The sequence below is a fragment of the Bufo bufo genome, chromosome 1, assembly GCF_905171765.1.
Source record: "Bufo bufo chromosome 1, aBufBuf1.1, whole genome shotgun sequence".
In the NCBI taxonomy this organism is placed as follows: Eukaryota; Metazoa; Chordata; class Amphibia; order Anura; family Bufonidae; genus Bufo; species Bufo bufo.
The window spans coordinates 353,235,844-353,254,852 of NC_053389.1; the positions used below are offsets into that span (position 1 = coordinate 353,235,844).

Consider the following 19,009-nt stretch of genomic DNA (forward strand, 5'->3'; position numbering starts at 1 on the left):
CTTAGTGCCCCCATTCAGTAGTTTTTCCACCTTAATGCCCCCTATCCCGAAATGCTGACCCTTAGTGCCTCCATCCAGTAGTTTTGCCCCCTTAGTGCCCCAATCCAGTAGTGCTGTCATTTAATGCCCCCAATCCAGTAGTTCTGCCCCCTTAGTGCCCCCATCCAGTAGTTCTGCCCCCTTAGTGCCCCATCCAGTAGTGCTAACCCTTAGGGGCCTCATCCAGTAGTTTTGCCCCCTTTATTGCCCCATCCAGTAGTTTTGCCCCCTTTATTGCCGCATCCAGTAGTTTTGCCCACTTTAGTGCCCCATCCAGTAGGTTTGCCCCCTTAATACCCCCAATTCAGTAGGTCTGTCCCCTAAGTGCTCCCAATCCAGTAATTTAAAAAAAATATCTAATACTTACCTCGCAGCCTTCTTTCCCCTGTGAGCAATGAACATCCCGCTCTCTCCAGTAGCAGGCACAATGTGATGACATCATCACGCCTGCTGAGCTGGAGAGCGGACAGGCAGATTCCAGTCCTGTGTCCTCTTTGTACACAGCTCAGCAGGCGCAATGTGTCACTACATCATGCCTGCCCCTGGAGAGAACACAGGCTGACTCATAGTGAATCAGGGAGCTGACAGCTCCCTGCTTCACTATGGCATTCAGCTAGTAAAGGGGCACCTGAAAGCTGGATGAATCGTTCTGGATGTCTGGAAAAGGGGACCATCTTCAAGAGTGCAGGGTAGTGCTTCCTATGCCGTCGCACAGGTCGCACACCCCAAAGGTCAGCCCTTACCACAGGCAGCGATTATTAGAAAGATTATTACAATGGCATGCCTAGGAGTCTTCACAAAGCCACAGGCTGTCATGTAACACAGCTGGCCACGCCATATATGGAGCAAGCTCGGTTTCTGTGCACATTTCATTCTTTATACACTTTAAAATCCTTTAAATGTTTTAATGTTTTTCTCTCTTGCTTTTATTTAGAAAATGGATAAAAATAAAGATGGAATTGTAACCTTGGATGAATTCATAGAGTCATGTCAAGAGGTAAGACATTATTATGATTGAGTTATTCTGTTTGCTGTAATACACACTGAGCAAAAATATAAACGCAACACTTTCGGTTTTGCTCACATTTTGCATGAGCTGAACTCAAAGATCTGAAACATTTTCTACACACACAAAAGACCCCTTACTCTCAAATATTGTTCACAAATCTGTCTTAGGCTCCATTCACACGTCCGCACATGGGTCCGCATCCGTTCCGCAATTTTGCGGAACAGGTGCGGACCCATTCATTTTCTATGGGGACTGAATGGATGCGGACAGCACATTTGCGGAGCGCGGCCCCGATCTTCAGGTCCGCAGCTCCGCAAAAGATAGAACATGTCCTATTCTTGTCCGCAGCTTGCGGACAAGAATAGGCATTTCTATAGGGGTGCCGGGCGGGTGTGTTGCGGATCCGCAATTTGCGGGTCCGCAACACACCACGGATGTGTGAATGGAGCCTAAATCTGTGTTAGTGAGCACTTCTCCTTTGCCGAGATAATCCATCCCACCTCACAGGTGTGGCATATCAAGGTGCTGATTAGACAGCATGAATATTGCACAGGTGTGCCTTAGACCTCCCACAATAAAAGGACACTCTGAAATGTGGGGGGGGGGCAGAAAACCAGTCAGTATCTGGTTTGGCCACCATTTGCCTCATGAAGTGCAATACATCTCCGCATAGAGTTGATCAGGTTGTTGATTGTGGCCTGTGGAATGTTTGTCCACTCCTTTTCAATAGCTGTGCGAAGTTGCTGAATATTGGCAGGAACTGGAACACGCTGTCTTATACGCCGATCCAGAGTATCCCAAACATGCTCAATGGGTGACATGTCCAGTGAGTTTTCAGCTTCCAGGAATTGTGTACAGATCCTTGCAATGTGTGGCCGTGCATTATCATGCTGCAACATGAGGTGATGGTCGTGGATGAATGGCACAACAGTGGGCCTCAGGATCTCATCACGGTATCTCTGTGCATTCAAAATGCCATCAATAAAATGCACCTGTGTTCGTTGTCCATAACATACGCCTGCCCATACTATAACCCCATCTGCCATCTGCCCTGAACAGTGAAAACTGGGACTCATCCGTGAACTGAACCCCTCTCCAACATGCCAGACGCCATTGAATGTGAGCATTTGCCTACTCAAGTCGGTTACTACTATGAACTGCAGTCAGGTCCAGACCCCGATGAGGACGACGAGCGTGCAGATGAGCTTCCCTGAGACGGTTTCTGACAGTTTGTGCAGAAATTCTCTGGTTATGCAAATTGATTGTTGCTGCAGCTGTCCGGGTGGCTGATCTCAGACGATCATGGAGCTGAACATGCTGGATGTGGAGGTCCTGGGCTGGTGTGGTTACACGTGGTCTGCGGTTGTGAGGCCGGTTGGATGTACTGCCAGATTCTCTGAAACGCCTTTGGAGACGGCTTATGGTAGAGAAATGAACATTCATTGCACGGGCAACAGCTCTGGTAGACATCCCTGCAGTCAGCATGCCAATTGCACGCTCCCTCAAACGTTGCGACATCTGTGGCATTCTACTGTGTGATCAAACTGCACATTTTAGAGTGGCCTTTTACTGTGGGCAGTCTAAGGCACACCTGTGCGTCTAATCAGCACCTTGATATGCCACACCTTGGGTTAATCTTCTCAGAGTGTGTAAACTTTATGCATCCCTGATTGTCTTCAAAGATGGGAGTGGGTTGTGACATATTCAGTCCCATGTCTAGTAGAAATTGACGAATTCAAATGGCTTCTTGACATGCATGTGCTGCTGCTATGTATTCTGCTTCAGTTGAAGAGAGTGCAACAGTCACTTGTTTCCGACTAGACCAGCTTATTGCTCCTTGTCCATACTGGAAGATGTAACCACTTGTAGATTTGCAGTCAGTGGTGTCTCCAGCCCGATCGGCGTCTGCATATCCAATCAGTTTTGGGTTTGATGATGCTGGAAGTCGCAGCTCCATCCGATTTGTTCGCTTTAGGTACTGCATTCCCCTCTTTACTGCGTTCCAGTCGCGTTGACATGGTGTTGCGACTTTCCTGCAAAGTATTCCCACTGCTACGGCGATGTCTAGTCTTGTCACGGTGGCGATGTATAGCAATTCTCCGATTGCCCTGTGATAATAATCATTGTTAGGTAACAAGTCTTCTGTTCCATTGTTTTTCAGATAATCTGGTTCCATTGGTGTTCTCGCTTCCTTTGCATCTTGCATGTGAAACTGTTCTAATATTTCTGTAATTTTTCGACTTTGGTTAAGTAGATAGATTCCATCCTCTTCCCACTCGATTTGTCTTTCTAGGTAGTGAGTAATGTTCCCCAACTCTTTAATTTCAAAATTTTGTTTCAGTTTGTGAACTATTTGGTCATAGTCCCCTTCTTGTTCAAAACACGTCAAGATGTCATCAATGAAAATTAGGATGTATGTCCATTTGTTCTCTTGATTCTTTGAATACAGACATGGATCTGCTTTACTTCTTGAGAATCCTTATTTTGTGAGTATTTCGTTCACTCTTTCATTCCACACTCTTGCCGCTTGCTTGAGCACATAGATGCTCGTTTGCATACAAGGTTCTTTTCCTTTCCTAAATCCTGGTGGCTGTTCCATGTATAGATCCTCTTTGATGTCTCCATACAGAAAAGCAGTTTTGACGTCTAGGTGCTTCACTTGCATTCCCTTTCCGGCAGCAATGCTAAGGAGTGTTCTTATAGTGGAATGTTTCACAACTGGAGCAAATGTCTCATCATAATCTTTTCAAAATTTCTGAAAGTATCCATTGGCAACTAATCTTGCTTTGTATCTATAGATGTTTCCTTCTGCATCGTATTTCACTTTAAAAGTCCATTTGCTTCCGATAGTTTTGCGACCAGTAGGGAGTTCTGTTAGTGACCAGGTTTTATTTTCTTGAAGTGATTTTTGTTTCTTCTTCAGCTGTTTTTCTCCACTGATCGGCTTCCCTTCTCTGCAAAGTTTCTATGTCTTCCCAGGATGTTGGCTCCTATGTTTGATGTGTTTTAGCAGCATATGATAACCTGCGGTGTGGTATCCCTTTTATCATGCGAGAGGATCTTCTGATTTCTTGTTCAGTGGGTTCTACTGGCTCATTGATTGTAAGTTCCACTTCTTGTTCTGGCTCTTGTCCTGCTTCGCATGGGTCAGCGTTCCTTGCTGATTCAGCATGCAAATCCTCTCCACATTTTTCAAGAATTGTATTATCTGGTGCTTTGCTTTCATCAAAATAAACACTGCGGCTTACTGTGACCTTGTTGGTTTTTGAACAAAGGATTCTATATCTCTTACTATGCTCACTGTAGCCCACCAGAATGTTTCTATGGCTTTGTTCTCCAACTTGGAGCGTTTCTCACTTGGAATGTGGGCATATGCTTTATAGACAAACACTCTGATGTTCCCTACGTTAGGTTTTGATCCATTCCACATTTCATATGGTGTACTCTCAATAACTTTTGATGGGAGCCTGTTTTGTAGGTATGTTGCAGTCATTATGGCTTCTCCCCAGTATTTGTTAGGTAAGGCAGCATCTAAAATCATACATCTGGTCATTTCTACAAGAGTGCTATTCTTTCTTTCTGCTACGAGGTTTTGCTCAGGAGTGTATGGTACAGTTGTTTGGTGTATAATACCTTGTTTCTTTAGGTATGATTCCATCTCTGTACTCATATATTCCCCTCCATTTTCAGTGCGTATTATTCCAGGTTTCCTTTGAAACTTGTTGCTTGTCATAGCTACAAACTCTTGAAGTTTTTCTAATGTCTCACTTTTGTGCTTCATTAGATACGTTATTGTGTACCTAAAATAATCGTTGATGAAAGTCAGTAAATATCTGTTCCCGCCGGGTGTGGTGGTTTTCATTGGTCCTCACACATCACTGTGTATCAGTTCCATGGGTTTAGTGGTTTTTCTCTGACTGATCTGTGGAAGAGAGGTTCGGGTGGCCTTTGCTTTGATGCAACACGTGCACTTGCTGAGTGTGTGGCAAGGCAATATTTCCATGTCTTCTGATAGACCTCTCTTTGCAAAGTCCTTTATAGCTTCTGGCTTTCGATGCCACAATCTTCTATGCCACAGGTGGATGCACTTGTCATGTGGGTTATGGTTATTGCCGCTTTAGCCTTCTTACTTTCAGTGACGAGTTTGTACAGATGTTCATTTAACCTTCCTCTTGCTAGAATTTGCTTTCCATTGAATTGTGCATTCATAACCTCTGTACTGGACAGTCAGTCCATTGCTTGCAATGGTTTTAACTGATTGGAGGCTTCCTTCTAAACTTGGAACATACAGAACATTCTTTACAAGGATGCTCTGCTTGCCCCTGATGGTGTTTTAAAGTTCAGAAACCCCTGACCATTACCTTCCACTGTAATACTTTCCCCATTTGCTAGGAAGACTTTGTCTTTTACACTAAAATCAATTTCTGTGAATGTCTTGTCGCTTGTCATGTGACTTGTTTCCCCTGAATCAATGTACCATCCATGTGAGGTATTATTCTGAGTCACTTAAAAGTACCACACCATGATGCACTTTCATTTTCTTTTATGAGCGCTTTAGCTCTTTCTCTTGTGGGTAGCTCCCGCTTTCGCTGCTCAGCTTTCCAGATTGAACAGTTCTTTTTCAGATGACCGGCCTTTTTGCAGCAAAAACATACCCTGGTTTCTTTGCTTTGTCTTATGCCTTCATGCACCTTCAGAGCTGTCTCTGATCTCTCCTTCTAGTCTTCACTATGCAGATTTTTCTTTTCTTCTGCTTCCGAAATTCATCAACTAGTTTTCCCTTTACATATTTTAGTTCAGTTTCTAGTCTAGTTTCTAGAGTATTTATAAGTGCACTGTATGATTCTGGAAGGCTGCATAGCAGTAATGCTACTACACGATTGTCCTTCATTTCTTCACCTATTGCACCTAGCTGGTCCACAATCTCTAGCATAGTCTTTACATGTTCACCCATTTCCTGCCCTTTTTCCAGCCTCATCTTATACAGTTTACGCAGCAGATATATCTTATACAGTTTACTGTTTAGGCTTGCACGTTCATGCAGTTTTTGTAATGCAGTCCACATACCTTTAGCTGTGTTTTCTTTCCTTATATGAATGAGTTGATCATCCTCCATAAACGGGCTTATGACTGCTTTTGCTTGCCTGTTTTTCCTGTCCCATTCTTCGGGGTTGTCATTGGGTCTGTGTGTATCTAGTACCTGCCACAAGTCATCTTTGGATAATAACATTTCAAGCTTAAACTTCCATAGCTGGTAGTTGGTATTGTTGAGCTTTGCTATTGTAAACTTCATATCTGAAGCACTTGCCATCTTTCAATGAATTGGATGCAGCTCTTGTTTCCTCTCATAGGATTTGGTAGGATCGTAGATGCAGTACTTACTTGCTTGTAGTTTTTTCTTTTTCTAGTGTCTAGAGCTGGGCCCATAACCTGTTGGTTATGTATAAGAGAAGACACTAGTAGCTTGTGATGGGGCAGAACTTGGTTTACTTGTGTGGATTAAGTTCCAAACATAAAAGACATTTCAGCAAACTGTAACAGCAGCCATCTTGGTATAAAGAGAGAGAAGAGAAACCAACAAGTTTTTACAGATATACACAACTGGTAACCTTAACATACAGTGCCATCTACTGGTAAAGTGATATTAATACACAATACTGTAAATGGTACATGCTGTTGCATCCCCAACATGTGAATGGTACCGTGAAAAGCCTATACTATTTGAATAATATCATTAATCCAGTCATTGTGCTTCTGCATGAACAATACAGGCCTAATTTAATCTTCATGAACGACAATGCTCCACTCATTGAGGTCGCATCATTAGGGAATGGCTGCTGGAGACTTGGGTACCTCAAATGGAGTGGTCTGCACTTTCTCCAGTCCTGAATCCAATGGGATCAGCTGAGTCGCTGCATTGAGGCTCGTAACTCTGTACCCCAGAACCTCAATGACCCAAGGGCCACTCTTCTTCAGCAGAAAATAAGTTGACTTGTGAACAGCATGGGACGTTGTTGTCAAGCTGTAATTGATGCTCAAGGTCACATGACAAGTTTTTGAGACTGACATTTTTTGTGCAGCTATAAATGCCACTGTTGTTGGCTTTTGTTTCAATAAATTGTTTGAAATGATTAAATCACTATTGCAGTCTTCTACTTAAATGCCCTACTTTCATGATATAATATCACCGTGAAGTTTTCCATAAATTTTGCCCGAAAGCCAAATATTCCGAACTTTTTGTCAGTAGTGTACATGATTACTACACCAATACACAGTGTAAAAGTATCTCTGAGTGATAACAAATTTAGGCATAAATCCATTTACTTTATTTATGTCAAATATTTCCAATCATCAATTTATTTATTGGGTTTTTTTGGGGGGGGGGAGATTTGAAATTATTAAAAACAGCATATACGAGATTACTACACCAATACACAGGGCAGCGTACAATATTGTCTGAGAGGTGAACATCTGTCTGATATCCGGAATAAGCGCGACACATCAGTGGCACGTCACGTATGTGATCTGCATGACGGTAACCCTGATGTGTTAAAAATACAAGGGATTGATCAGGTAAAAATATCTGTCCGTGGAGGTGATATTGACATACCCCTCTTACGTAAAGAAGCAATGTGGACCTATAAGTTGCAGACAGTTCAGCCACAAGGGCTTAATGAAGCCATATCATATGCCAGCTTTATCTGATGTAATAGCCACACTACAACTAGGAGGATGTACTGTATCCTACTAATGAGTTGCATGTTTGGTATTGTTGTACTGCTCCATGGCATTGTTTACCTATTTTAATATTTATCCATTCTCCTGTGCATTTATTCGTGTACATATTTATTACCATAATGTACACTGTGCGGTTATTCATGATGTGTCGAGCTGAGGTCTTAAGTAACAGAGCTAAAGCCTGTATTGAGTGGGGTCGCCCCTCCCCGCTGCTGGTACACAGCTTAGACGGGGATTGGTACGTGCAATTTCGGCGTATCACTATAAATTATGGGTCTCAATACCGGATTGGTCTCTGCATCATATGACAGTACATGGGCCGCGATTTTGTTTCCCCAAACTAATTGCGCTAGTGCGCTATACTTGCCGAGAGGGGTAGGTAACAGTACGGCTTCCTCCGGTCAGAGGACGGAGCTATTTAGCCCGCCCCCAGGTCTGATTCGCTATGGAACCGTCACACCCCTCCCGATAGGCGGGGCTTCGGCCATATGATGTCGGCGTTTGCCTGGCCGCGCGCGGCCATTACAACGCCGAAGCCATAACACGCTACAGTGTGGCAATTCTGTCCTGACATAGGCATACTAGCTCCTGAAGATACGCGACACTCATATGTCGCGTGGAAACGCGTAGAGCTGCTGATATCCCTTGAAGCACGGCTCTCTAGGCAGGGGGCACTTGATGCAATACCTACCCTGAAGCCTTAGAGTGTGTATGTGATGCATGAATGGAGCCAAAATATATTGGCTTGAGGTGTGTGTTTTGAGCCAAAATATACTGGCTGTGAGTGATTGTGTATAGCCCCAACATACTGGCTAAAGGTGCAGGGCTGTTACGTATACACTGGCCGCAGTTATACACGGATATTGGTCTGATCACTGCACTGCCTGATGGTACAGTCCCCTGAGACTTTATCCGGGTAGAGACAGTGCGACATACCGTGTTTCACATGCGACCTATGATCAAAGTGGCACAGCCGCACCAGTATATATATACATCTCATACAATCACCGGCTAGTAGCACACCAGCGTCCCCTCTACACTGAGTCCGTGTTCCATATCTGGACTTGCATATTAGCAACAACTAGCTAGCAAGCCAGTTCTTTTAGTCCAGTCTCTTAATTGCACATAGGACTTATTTATGCTCGTCCTTTGTGCATTTTGATACTGGTGCCTGGTGGTCACAGACTGTGACATATTGGCTATTTGCCCCTTTTTAAACGGATTATAATAAAGATTTGTTTTGTTCTTTTTAACGTTCATCAGGCTGTGAATCTATTAGTATCAACGAACGTCTACCTATTTATTAGTTTTTGTGTGATATTGTCTGAGAGGCCCAAATATGTCAGGGCTACAGAAAGGTTCCAAACAAAGACCCTGAGCCAGAATGTGGATAGTAACAGCACCAGTTATCTGTCCAGAAGTAGTAGGCCACAGTCGTTCCTGCTGGCTTCGGAAAGGCACAACATTATCTTTGAGGAGAAAGAGGATGAGATTGTGGCTTGTATGGCTCATTCCTCCTCTCGCAGCAGGATTGTGCCTTGTATAAAGGGGTCACAGTTTTTCTCACGCTCCTCCTCTTTGCAGCCTGGAAAAGGGTTTCAGTGAAGTCTGCTTAGTCTTTATTGCCCCTTCCTAGTGGAAAGCCCACCACTCCCTACAACAGATAGTCCCCATGTTGACGACTTGTGTTACAGCAGTCAGTGTTTGTACTGCCCTGAGAAGGAGGTGGAGGGGGCTGCAGACCCCAGGCATAGTCATGTTGGTGATGGTAGTAGTGGCACCCATAGCTTCAGCATTAGCATCGGAGGCAGCAACAGTGGCAGTGGGGGCAGAGCAGGGGAGGGGGGCCAAAGAACTGTCACGGCCACGGTTTTAGCCGTGACTCCTTGGGAGCCGCATACTGTTGCCCGCGGTTTTGGGTTGTAGTGTCAACCGCAGCTTGAGGCGTAATGTTGTTGGCCTCAGGTGCGGTTGCCGCGGACAACAGCTATGTGTGTGGTTCCCTTGGAGTTATGTGCACGATTGTATGCACTTTTGTATGTCTGTGTGCACTCTGTTTTGTGTGTGGTGTGCACTGACATCTTCCCTTCACTGTGGTTGCCCGTGGCAACGTTTGGTTGTATGTGTACATGTGGTGGCAGTGTCCCGGCCTTCGGGCTGACTCCCAGGACACGCTTGCCACCCATGTCGTTGCCTGCGGCAACAGCCACAGTGTGTTTGTAGTTTTGACACTTCCCCTTTAAGTTATGTTTTTCCTTCTGTGGTATTGGAAGGGTTAACTCCCTTTCTGTGTGTCTTAGTCATGGGGTGTGTCTGACTGTTGGGTGTGGCCTCTTGGCCCTATTAAGCCTCAGTTGTAGGCAGTAGCCAGAGAGGGTGTTTCAGCCATGCTGGCTGTAGACATCCTCCTGGTTACTTACCAACTGCCAGTGGGGGCCAACCTTCTGGTCATAAGCTTATATATGTCCTTTGGTGTCTGAAGATGTGTTTGCTTTATGTTGTTTTATTGCACCTGTGGTCCTGGGTTCCCGTGTGTTGTATGTTTGTGTGCTGAGTCCTGCTGTCTGTGGGCAGTACACCCACATGGGTTCCAGGCTTGGTTGTCTGTGGCAGGTCAGTGTGATGTTTGTGACAAGTACCTGCCACTGCCACAGGTTGCACTTGTTCTCCCTTCCTTGCAGCTTGGCCAGTTAGACTCCTGTTCCTCCGTATCCAGAAGGAACAGGATGTCTTACTCTGACTCCTAGCCTAGGGACCGGCGGAGGGTGAGTAGGGATCCGAGGTTCCTGCGCATGGGTCCTCCTACCTTCAAGGTCGGCCCATGCAGGTAGGAGTTAGGGTCAGGTTAGGGACGCTGTTAGGAGGTGACCTGCTCCCTAATCCTGTTCGTCCTGGTCAAGCAGCGACCAACATCCTCCGGCACACGGCTGAGGGTTTCCCCCATCCTCAGCCGTGACAGTATGACCAGAAAGGCTCCTCACCTGGTCCTTCCCTCGAAAGAGGGTAAAGCATGCACCGCTATCTACGGATGGGGTGCATGCGCGTTCTCCGGAGGGAGAGCGTTATGGGGGTTTCACCGTTTACGGCGCAGTGACTGGCATTCCCCGCCATTCCTAGTTCACCGTTGTCCGTGTTGGTGTCCCCTTTTGTTTTGTCTTTCCCCTCCCCCCCTCCCATTGTTTTTTGTGCCTCACCAACCTTCCCCTTTTGTTGTTGGAGGGGCTTTGAGGGGTGGGAGTATGCATTCCCTCGAAAGAGGGTGAAGCATGTATCGCCGTCTGCGGAAGGGGTACATGCGCGCTCTTCGGAGGGAGAGCGTTCTGGGGGTTTCGCCTCTGACGGCGCGGTGAGTGGCGTTTCCCCGCCATCATCGTTGCCTCGTTTGGCGTTCCCCCTGATTTTTAGAACACGTGGTGTTTGTTTGGTATGCGGTATGCCACCTTCGAAAGAGGGTGCAGCATGCAGTGCCATACCTTTGTGGCCTGCATGCGCGTTCTCCGGAGGGAGAGCGTTCCTGGGGGTTCTCCGTTTACGGCACGGTTGGTGGCTTATTCCCCGCCACCTTACCTTCCGTGTCCGTGTTGGGGATCCCTCGTCCCTCTCCATGTTCCCATCTCTGGTCGTTTGCTGGCAGCACTCCGTAAGTGGTCCGGCTGCGTGCTGGTTAGGAGTGTCTGCTGGCAGCGACTGGAGTGGGGACGTGAGTGGAGAGTCCCCTCGTCCATCTCTCGGTGGTTCTCTCCCCTGTGTCGCTGGTGCGGGCTGCAGGCCTCGTCGGACTGGCTGTGTTGTGTGCTGGGAGAGGATGCAGCTGACAGCGACTTTTTGGGAACCGTGTCTGAGAGTGGACGTCCCCTTCTCCCATCCCCTGGTGTGAGTCCCTCACGTGTTTTTTTTTTTTGGTGGGGGGGCTTTGAGGGGTGGGAGTGTCACGGCCACGGTTTTGGCCGTGACTCCTTGGGAGCCGCATACTGTTGCCCGCGGTTTTGGGTTGTAGTGTCAACCGCAGCTTGAGGCATAATGTTGTTGGCCTCAGGTGCGGTTGCCGCGGACAACAGCTATGTGTGCGGTTCCCTTGGAGTTATGTGCACGATTGTATGAACTTTTGTATGTCTGTGTGCACTCTGTTTTGTGTGTGGTGTGCACTGACATCTTCCCTTCACTGTGGTTGCCCGTGGCAACGTTTGGTTGTATGTGTACATGTGGTGGCAGTGTCCCGGCCTTCGGGCTGACTCCCAGGACACGCTTGCCACCCATGTCGTTGCCTGCGGCAACAGCCACAGTGTGTTTGTAGTTTTGACACTTCCCCTTTAAGTTATGTTTTCCCTTCTGTGGTATTGGAAGGGTTAACTCCCTTTCTGTGTGTCTTAGTCACGGGGTGTGTCTAACTGTTGGGTGTGGCCTCTTGGCCCTATTAAGCCTCAGTTGTAGGCAGTAGCCAGAGAGGGTGTTTCAGCCATGCTGGCTGTAGACATCCTCCTGGTTACTTACCAACTGCCAGTGGGGGCCAACCTTCTGGTCATAAGCTTATATATGTCCTTTGGTGTCTGAAGATGTGTTTGCTTTATGTTGTTTTATTGCACCTGTGGTCCTGGGTTCCCGTGTGTTGTATGTTTGTGTGCTGAGTCCTGCTGTCTGTGGGCAGTACACCCACATGGGTTCCAGGCTTGGTTGTCTGTGGCAGGTCAGTGTGATGTTTGTGGCAAGTACCTGCCACTGCCACAGGTTGCACTTGTTCTCCCTTCCTTGCAGCTTGGCCAGTTAGACTCCTGTTACTCCGTATCCAGAAGGAACAGCATGTCTTACTCTGACTCCTAGCCTAGGGACCGGCGGAGGGCGAGTAGGGATCCGAGGTTCCTGCGCATGGGTCCTCCTACCTTCAAGGTCGGCCCATGCAGGTAGGAGTTAGGGTCAGGTTAGGGATGCTGTTAGGAGGTGACCTGCTCCCTAATCCTGTTCGTCCTGGTCAAGCAGCGACCAACATCCTCCGGCACACGGCTGAGGGTTTCCCCCATCCTCAGCCGTGACAAGAACCCACCGTCAGATCCCACAGTCTGATAGAAGTGAAAGGGAAGGTGAGGACTCCAATGACAAATGTTTGCTGGACAGGACCTGGGAGTTGGATCGGTGTGCTGAAGAGGAGGCAATATCAGAGGAGGAGGGTGATGGCAGCAATAGAGAAAAGGCCACAAACCTCCAAAAGAACAGCCAGGGCCACGTCTGCTTCATGATCTGCTGATGCCGCTGATGCTGTGGGTGGCTTAGGCCCAAACGTACCAGACCAGAGCTAAGGTCAGCTGCCTCTACCTCTGTTGCATGAGGATCTCCAGTCTGGCATTTTTTCTCCATACTGCTGGAAGACAAAAGTATTACCTTGTGCAAGAGCAAAATATAACGTGGGCAGACAAACACAAACGTAGGCAACCACATGAAGCTGTTTTACCCTATTATGTGGGAAAACAGAGGTGGCAGCCAGCTACCACAATAGGAGTTCCCTCCTTCTCCTGGTCACTCTTTTGGCATCCAGGCCGCATCCATGGACAGCTCCTCCTCCACACCATCGTCAGCCATTGATAGTGCGTGGCCAGGAAACAACTCAACATGCCCAGCAATCTGATGGTGTGTAAGATTAATTACCACCTGGCCAAGTTGCTGACATACCATTTAGTCGAGTCTGCTGCCATTAGGGAGTTTAGCCTCACTGGAAGATTCCTAGCGGGCATTATTTCTCCCAAAAGCCATCCCTACCTTGTACTCTCACGTGGCAGAAAACATGGGACACTTCTGCAATTCTTTCTGTGTGGCAAGGTTCACGCCATTCTGTACACCTGGAACAGCTTTTACGGGCAGGGACACTACATGTCTTTCACAGCCTACTCGTCAGTGTTTTTCTTCTGGCAGCTTTGCGTCAGCACCCCGAAAATGAGGCCATGTCCTTTTGTCTACCCATGATTGTGTCGGCCTGACTCCCACACCAGGCACTTCACCGCCTCCTCCATGGACACTGGCCAGTCCCAAACAGCAGCAGGGCGCAAGATTGCTCGCACTACCCCTCCTTCCTATCATATGTGTCAAGTCATGTGTTGCCACGCCATGTTGAAGCTGATCAGCCTGCGAGAGAGTGGCCACACCGGTGAGCAGGTGTTAAAGTACAAACAATATGAAACAAGCAGCAGGGGGCACACCTATGAGTATAATATAGGAGTGAAGGCCTTGGTATCAAAAAACGAACATGAACTAAACCAAGTAAAGAAATACCACAACTAGACCGCACCTCCAAAAATATTCCCCATGTGCCACCACTGTGTTTCTGATAAATAGTGAAGGCTGTGTACAGCCTGTAATTGTGGGAGGAGCTCCATCCCCTACTTATACTCAGCGGTCCAGAGGATGAGGGCGCTCGTTCCTGTGCATGGTTCCTAGCTCAGCAGACGATTGTGACGCCACTTCTGGTTCGGCAGCTTCCGGTTTTGTTCCTGCAGAGTGCGGCGCCCGCGGTAAGTGAGATCCTCGGTGCTTCCATCTGGCCGCAGCCTCACCTCCTGCCGTTTCATCTTCACGGCCGGACGCGCTCGGCAACCTGGGGGGCCCTCCAAGCTTCGGACGGGCGGTTCCGTTCGACGTCCAGGCGGCTTCCCATCCTGGCGCTCAGCCAGCCCGGATCCGTCCTTCCCAGGGGCGTGGTCTCAGCAGCCATACCCATATATCATGGGAAGGCTTTGCCTGGCCTTCATAGGAATGTGCAGGGGTGATGATTAAGTCATGAGGGTCCAAAGGGGAGCCAGGGTCCTGGGAACTGCAGATAGGCAATACCTTAAGTTACCAGGAGGCGTCTGCAGCTGTGCTGTATGTACATCCAGCCGCTGCAGGCCTGCACGCAGCAGGTGCTGTCTGTCTGTCAGTTACCGCCCTTAACCCCTACACTTCCAAAAAAAAAAATGTTAATCATTTGCTGCCAATTGCTCCAACACGGCGTACATTACAACAGGGGTCCCTGATTCAGCCATATTGGTTATCCATGCCGCTCAGGTTCTTCCGCAGGGGGTCGGGTGGACCCCATTCTTCAGGCCTAGTATCGGTTATGTTGTTAGACGATTGCCCGGGCCCTGTTTGGTGCGTTCAGGTTCTGTTCTGCTTCAGCTCCATGTGATCACCAGAGTCGCCAGGTTAGGTTGCCTGGGACTGCTCGGGGTCTTGTGGTTGCCTGGGTCGCTCAGGTCCATGCTTGCCTGGGTCGCTCAGGTTATTCTTGACTGAATCGCTCGGGTTTGTGTATTCTCCTGAATCACTCAGGTGTGTATTTTCCTGAACCGCTCAGGTTTTCATGTGTGTTTTTTGTTTTTTTCCCCCAGATTCACTCAGGTTTCCTGTATTTCCCTGATTCGCTCAAGTTTTACGTATTTCCCTGAATCGCTCAGGTTTTATGTATTTCCCTGAATCGCTCAGGTTTTATGTATTTCCCTGAATCGCTCAGGTTTTATGTATTTCCCTGAATCGCTCAGGTTTTATGTATTTCCCTGAATCGCTCAGGTTTTATGTATTTCCCTGAATCGCTCAGGTTTTATGTATTTCCCTGAATCGCTCAGGTTTTATGTATTTCCCTGAATCGCTCAGGTTTCATGTATTTCCCTGAATCGCTCAGGTTTTCATGTATTTGCCTGAATCACTCAGGTTTCTTGTATTTGCCCTTTTCTTTCAGGGTGTAGGTAAGGGCCGGACCCGTTCAGGGTACAGGTAATGCCTGACTCACCCAGGTGTCTGTCATTTCCCATGAAAGGTGTATATTGCCTGATTCGCTCAGGATTCTTTGTATTTGCCTGAATCGCTCAGGATCCAATATATTTGCCTGATGTGCTCAGGGGTTTCCAGCAGTATCCAGTGGTTCCTGTTCACCCAGTTCGTGTTCTGCATGTTTGAATCCCTGATTCGCTCGGGTCTTTTTGTAGTGTACGGGGACTGTAATGCCCGTCACTACAAAAGTGTCACTTGGTGTGCTGTCGTCCCCCCTTATTTATGGGGAAGTTGGTATATGTCATCTTTATAAATTGTCATGTAATGTAATGCTATGTATTTCCCTGTTACTGTGACACTTGCATGTACAGGCCTGCTAGGGGTGTCATTCCAGCTTCTAGTCACTAGAGGGAGCTAGGGAGCCCTAGTTTATATAAGGCCCAGTCAGGGAAGTGAAGGGGAGTCTAGTCTAAGTGTCTGTCTAAAGCTGCAGCCTGTAGTCTGAAGCTGGAGCTTAGACTATGTCAGAGACAAGTCCAGGCCTGAAGCCTGCAGACCAGGAGAGGGTATTGCAGTCCCTGTAACCGGGTTCCAAATCCAAGGAGAAGGTTCCCCTCCTGAATATATATATATATGCAGAAGCAGGAAGACCACTGTTCAGAAGTTTCTAGAGCCTGAGGAAGCTGAGAGGGAGACAGAGGCAAAAGCGCAGAAAAGCAAGAGGTACTCAAGATAACAGAGGAGGTACTTTATAAAGCTAAAACCAAGGATATACGCCAGAGTTAAGGTATTGGGCCTTGGAGGAGATTTGCTATGTTCCAGGATCAGTCAGAGATAGAGTGCAAGCTCCTGTACTGCAAGTCCTGTGTGTTTAACACTCTGTAGTCACCTTGCTCAATCTGTATTGCCTGCATCAACCGTATTGAAAAATCGACTGTATGCAAAGGAACTGCGCTTCCGTTAATGTCTCTATGAAAACTACTAAAGTTGGAGTTCTGTTTTAACATCACGGTGTTCCTCATTTATTCCTGCTATCAGCAAACGGCGTGCCACCGTTTAATTGGCACTGGCGTCACGAACATTTTCCTACCATCACCTGCCCTTGCAGAGAGTCAGCCGTCTCAGGTTAGTGTCTATTGCACTACTACACCCAGAAACACTATTAAACACAACTTGAGTACGCCGCACCTCTCTTTTGGCGTCACGAACAGGATACGCACGCTTTCTAGTGCAAGAAGCGTGAACTTTGTGCCTTATACAGTTGCCCTGTGACCAAAGTAACAAATTGCCTGTTTATTTAAAGTGGACTTTGTGAACTGAAAATCATACCCAAAGTGTTCCTAAAACCTCTAAAAAGCGCTGTGTAGTATTGCGCTACCAAGAGGAAGAAAATCGCCACATCGGAGTGTGGTTTTGTGCACTTTTTACAATCCTGCTTGCTGTCAGTGAATGGACAGCGTTTTGCTAAAGATGGCCGCTGAGCTTGCTGAATTTACTGCTGCGTCATCTTCATCCCGAAAAGGCGGGAAAAATTGGCGCCTTTCTGAGGAAATAGCGGGAAGGAGTTCAAGGTCAGGCGCCACTGCTTATCTGGACATTTGCATGTCTGCCAGCATGGACACCGCCTTCCATATACTGGAATACCTGGGGGGCGGCCTCCCAGTGCAGTGGGAGGAGCTGGCTGATTTAATTGACGCGACCCTATCGCTCTCCAGGGGAGGATCGAGCATGTTGGAAAGTGAACAGAGCGTTGCTGCAGCGTCCGCGCCTGACATACCAGAGATGACTGATATTGGTGTAGAGCCAGAGGAGGCTCCACCGGCCTACTCTCCGGGACCGGAGAAACCCGCCTGCCACCCAGGGGAGAAAGAACCAGAGCCCTGCTATGGCTCATGGAGAGACTTCTTTCAGCCCTCTTTCAAATGGTCCTCACTAATGGCGGAGATCCGGGAGGCCGCTATAAAGCGGAATACCAAGACCAAGATCTACTATGAAGAGTTGACTAAGACTATCCATGAAAGACACACCAACACCCAACCCCGCCTGGAAAGGAGAAAGGGAGTGGTGGTGTCCTTTGACAAAACCCGTGGCTACGGGTTCATCCAAGACTATCTGACTGGCAGAGACCTATATGTGAATAGAAGGTCTGTCAAGAGAGACTACCTCCCTTCCTATCAGCACAGCCTCCGCGAGGGAGAGGAAGTGGAGTTCACCCCTGCCGAGAGCCTGAGAGGCCCTTATGCCACTGCCGTGACCCGTCCCAAGCGAGAACCTGAGGACTGGGAGGCAGAAGAAGAAGACTACTCTGGCTGCGAGTGGGAACCGGAACGCTCTCCAGAGCCGGCCCATCACGCCTTCCAGGAGCGGAGCTCCTTCATTGGGCCTAACGTCTTCTGGCAGCCAACCGTGTTGGAAAAATGGGTGAGCCCTTACCCTTCCCCCGAGCTGCCTCGTCGGGAGGAAGACCATGCAAGAAATGGAAAATCTAAAGGGACTTCGAAATACCTTTGAGAACATCCGGAGGGGTCGGAGACCCGATGCATCACCAGAACCTGCAGAGGCCGAGTCCGAGCCATCGGTGACTGTACCTGCGCCTGCAGATGACCACGACTTTGACACGGAGAGCATCGGTGAGCAGATTGTCCGGCTGGAGGAGAAGTTGCGGGAGCTGCGCAAGATCGCGACTGCCAGGATCCAGACGCCGCCAAAGAAGGACGAGGTAAGGGTGCCTGTCACCACCCGTAGAGTACCTTCTGCTGCCACCGCTCCGCCAGTGCCCCAAAGAAGACCCCCTGTTGCTGTGAATTGCTGCACAGAGCCCACCGGACCGCTTGAGGTGGCGGTAACCGCTCCATTCCATCCCACCATTATCATGCCGGGACCGGTACGGTCCACCCAAGGGTTTACCCCTAGGCCCATGGGGCCAATACCTATTAGGGGCCCCTTTACTCTGCAGCTGCCCCCTAACACCGTTATGTGGGCCCATCCTCCTGTAGAGGACTACTACAGGCCATATTTGCCAGCAGGGTCAAGTGATTATGATATGCCTCTGTAAATCAGCCTGCTAGGCCTTTTGATTTATTTCATCAATGAATGAGGGTATTAACCCTTCCAGGACAGGAGTCCTATGTTCCTGGTCGTTTGTGGCGACTGCCAGTTCATCCACGGCTCAGTGGTAGGTGTTGACCACTGAAGTAATAAAGCCAACAAAGCCAAGTTTGTTTCCAGGACCTCCTGCCTGCTTTTGCTACCCCCCACGCCAAGTTGTGCCTGTTCCTTAGTTGCACCTTTTACCCTTCCCCCCCTTTTCAGGTTGATCAGGGGTATTACAGCACCTGTTTTATATTCTACAATTTTATTGTGCAACTTCATACTAAGGAACCGTGCCCGGAGACAGACTCAAAAGGACCTGAGCCTCTGAGATTTTTGCTCTTTTAAAAGGAAATGTGCCCAGAGATGGACTCCACCGCATGAGAGCCTCTGTGATTTAAT

At 48.0% G+C, this 19,009-nt stretch overlaps 1 protein-coding gene across 1 annotated transcript in view; it reads left to right on the forward strand.

The window, feature by feature from the left end:
- The window catches only part of KCNIP1 (potassium voltage-gated channel interacting protein 1), a 656,186-nt gene that overhangs the window by 618,220 nt on the left and 18,957 nt on the right, over positions 1-19,009 (forward strand). Inside the window, exon 8 of the mRNA XM_040404788.1 lies at positions 974-1,036. Within this exon, the coding sequence (XP_040260722.1) occupies positions 974-1,036 (63 nt within the window). The remainder of the gene's footprint in view (positions 1-973; positions 1,037-19,009) is intronic.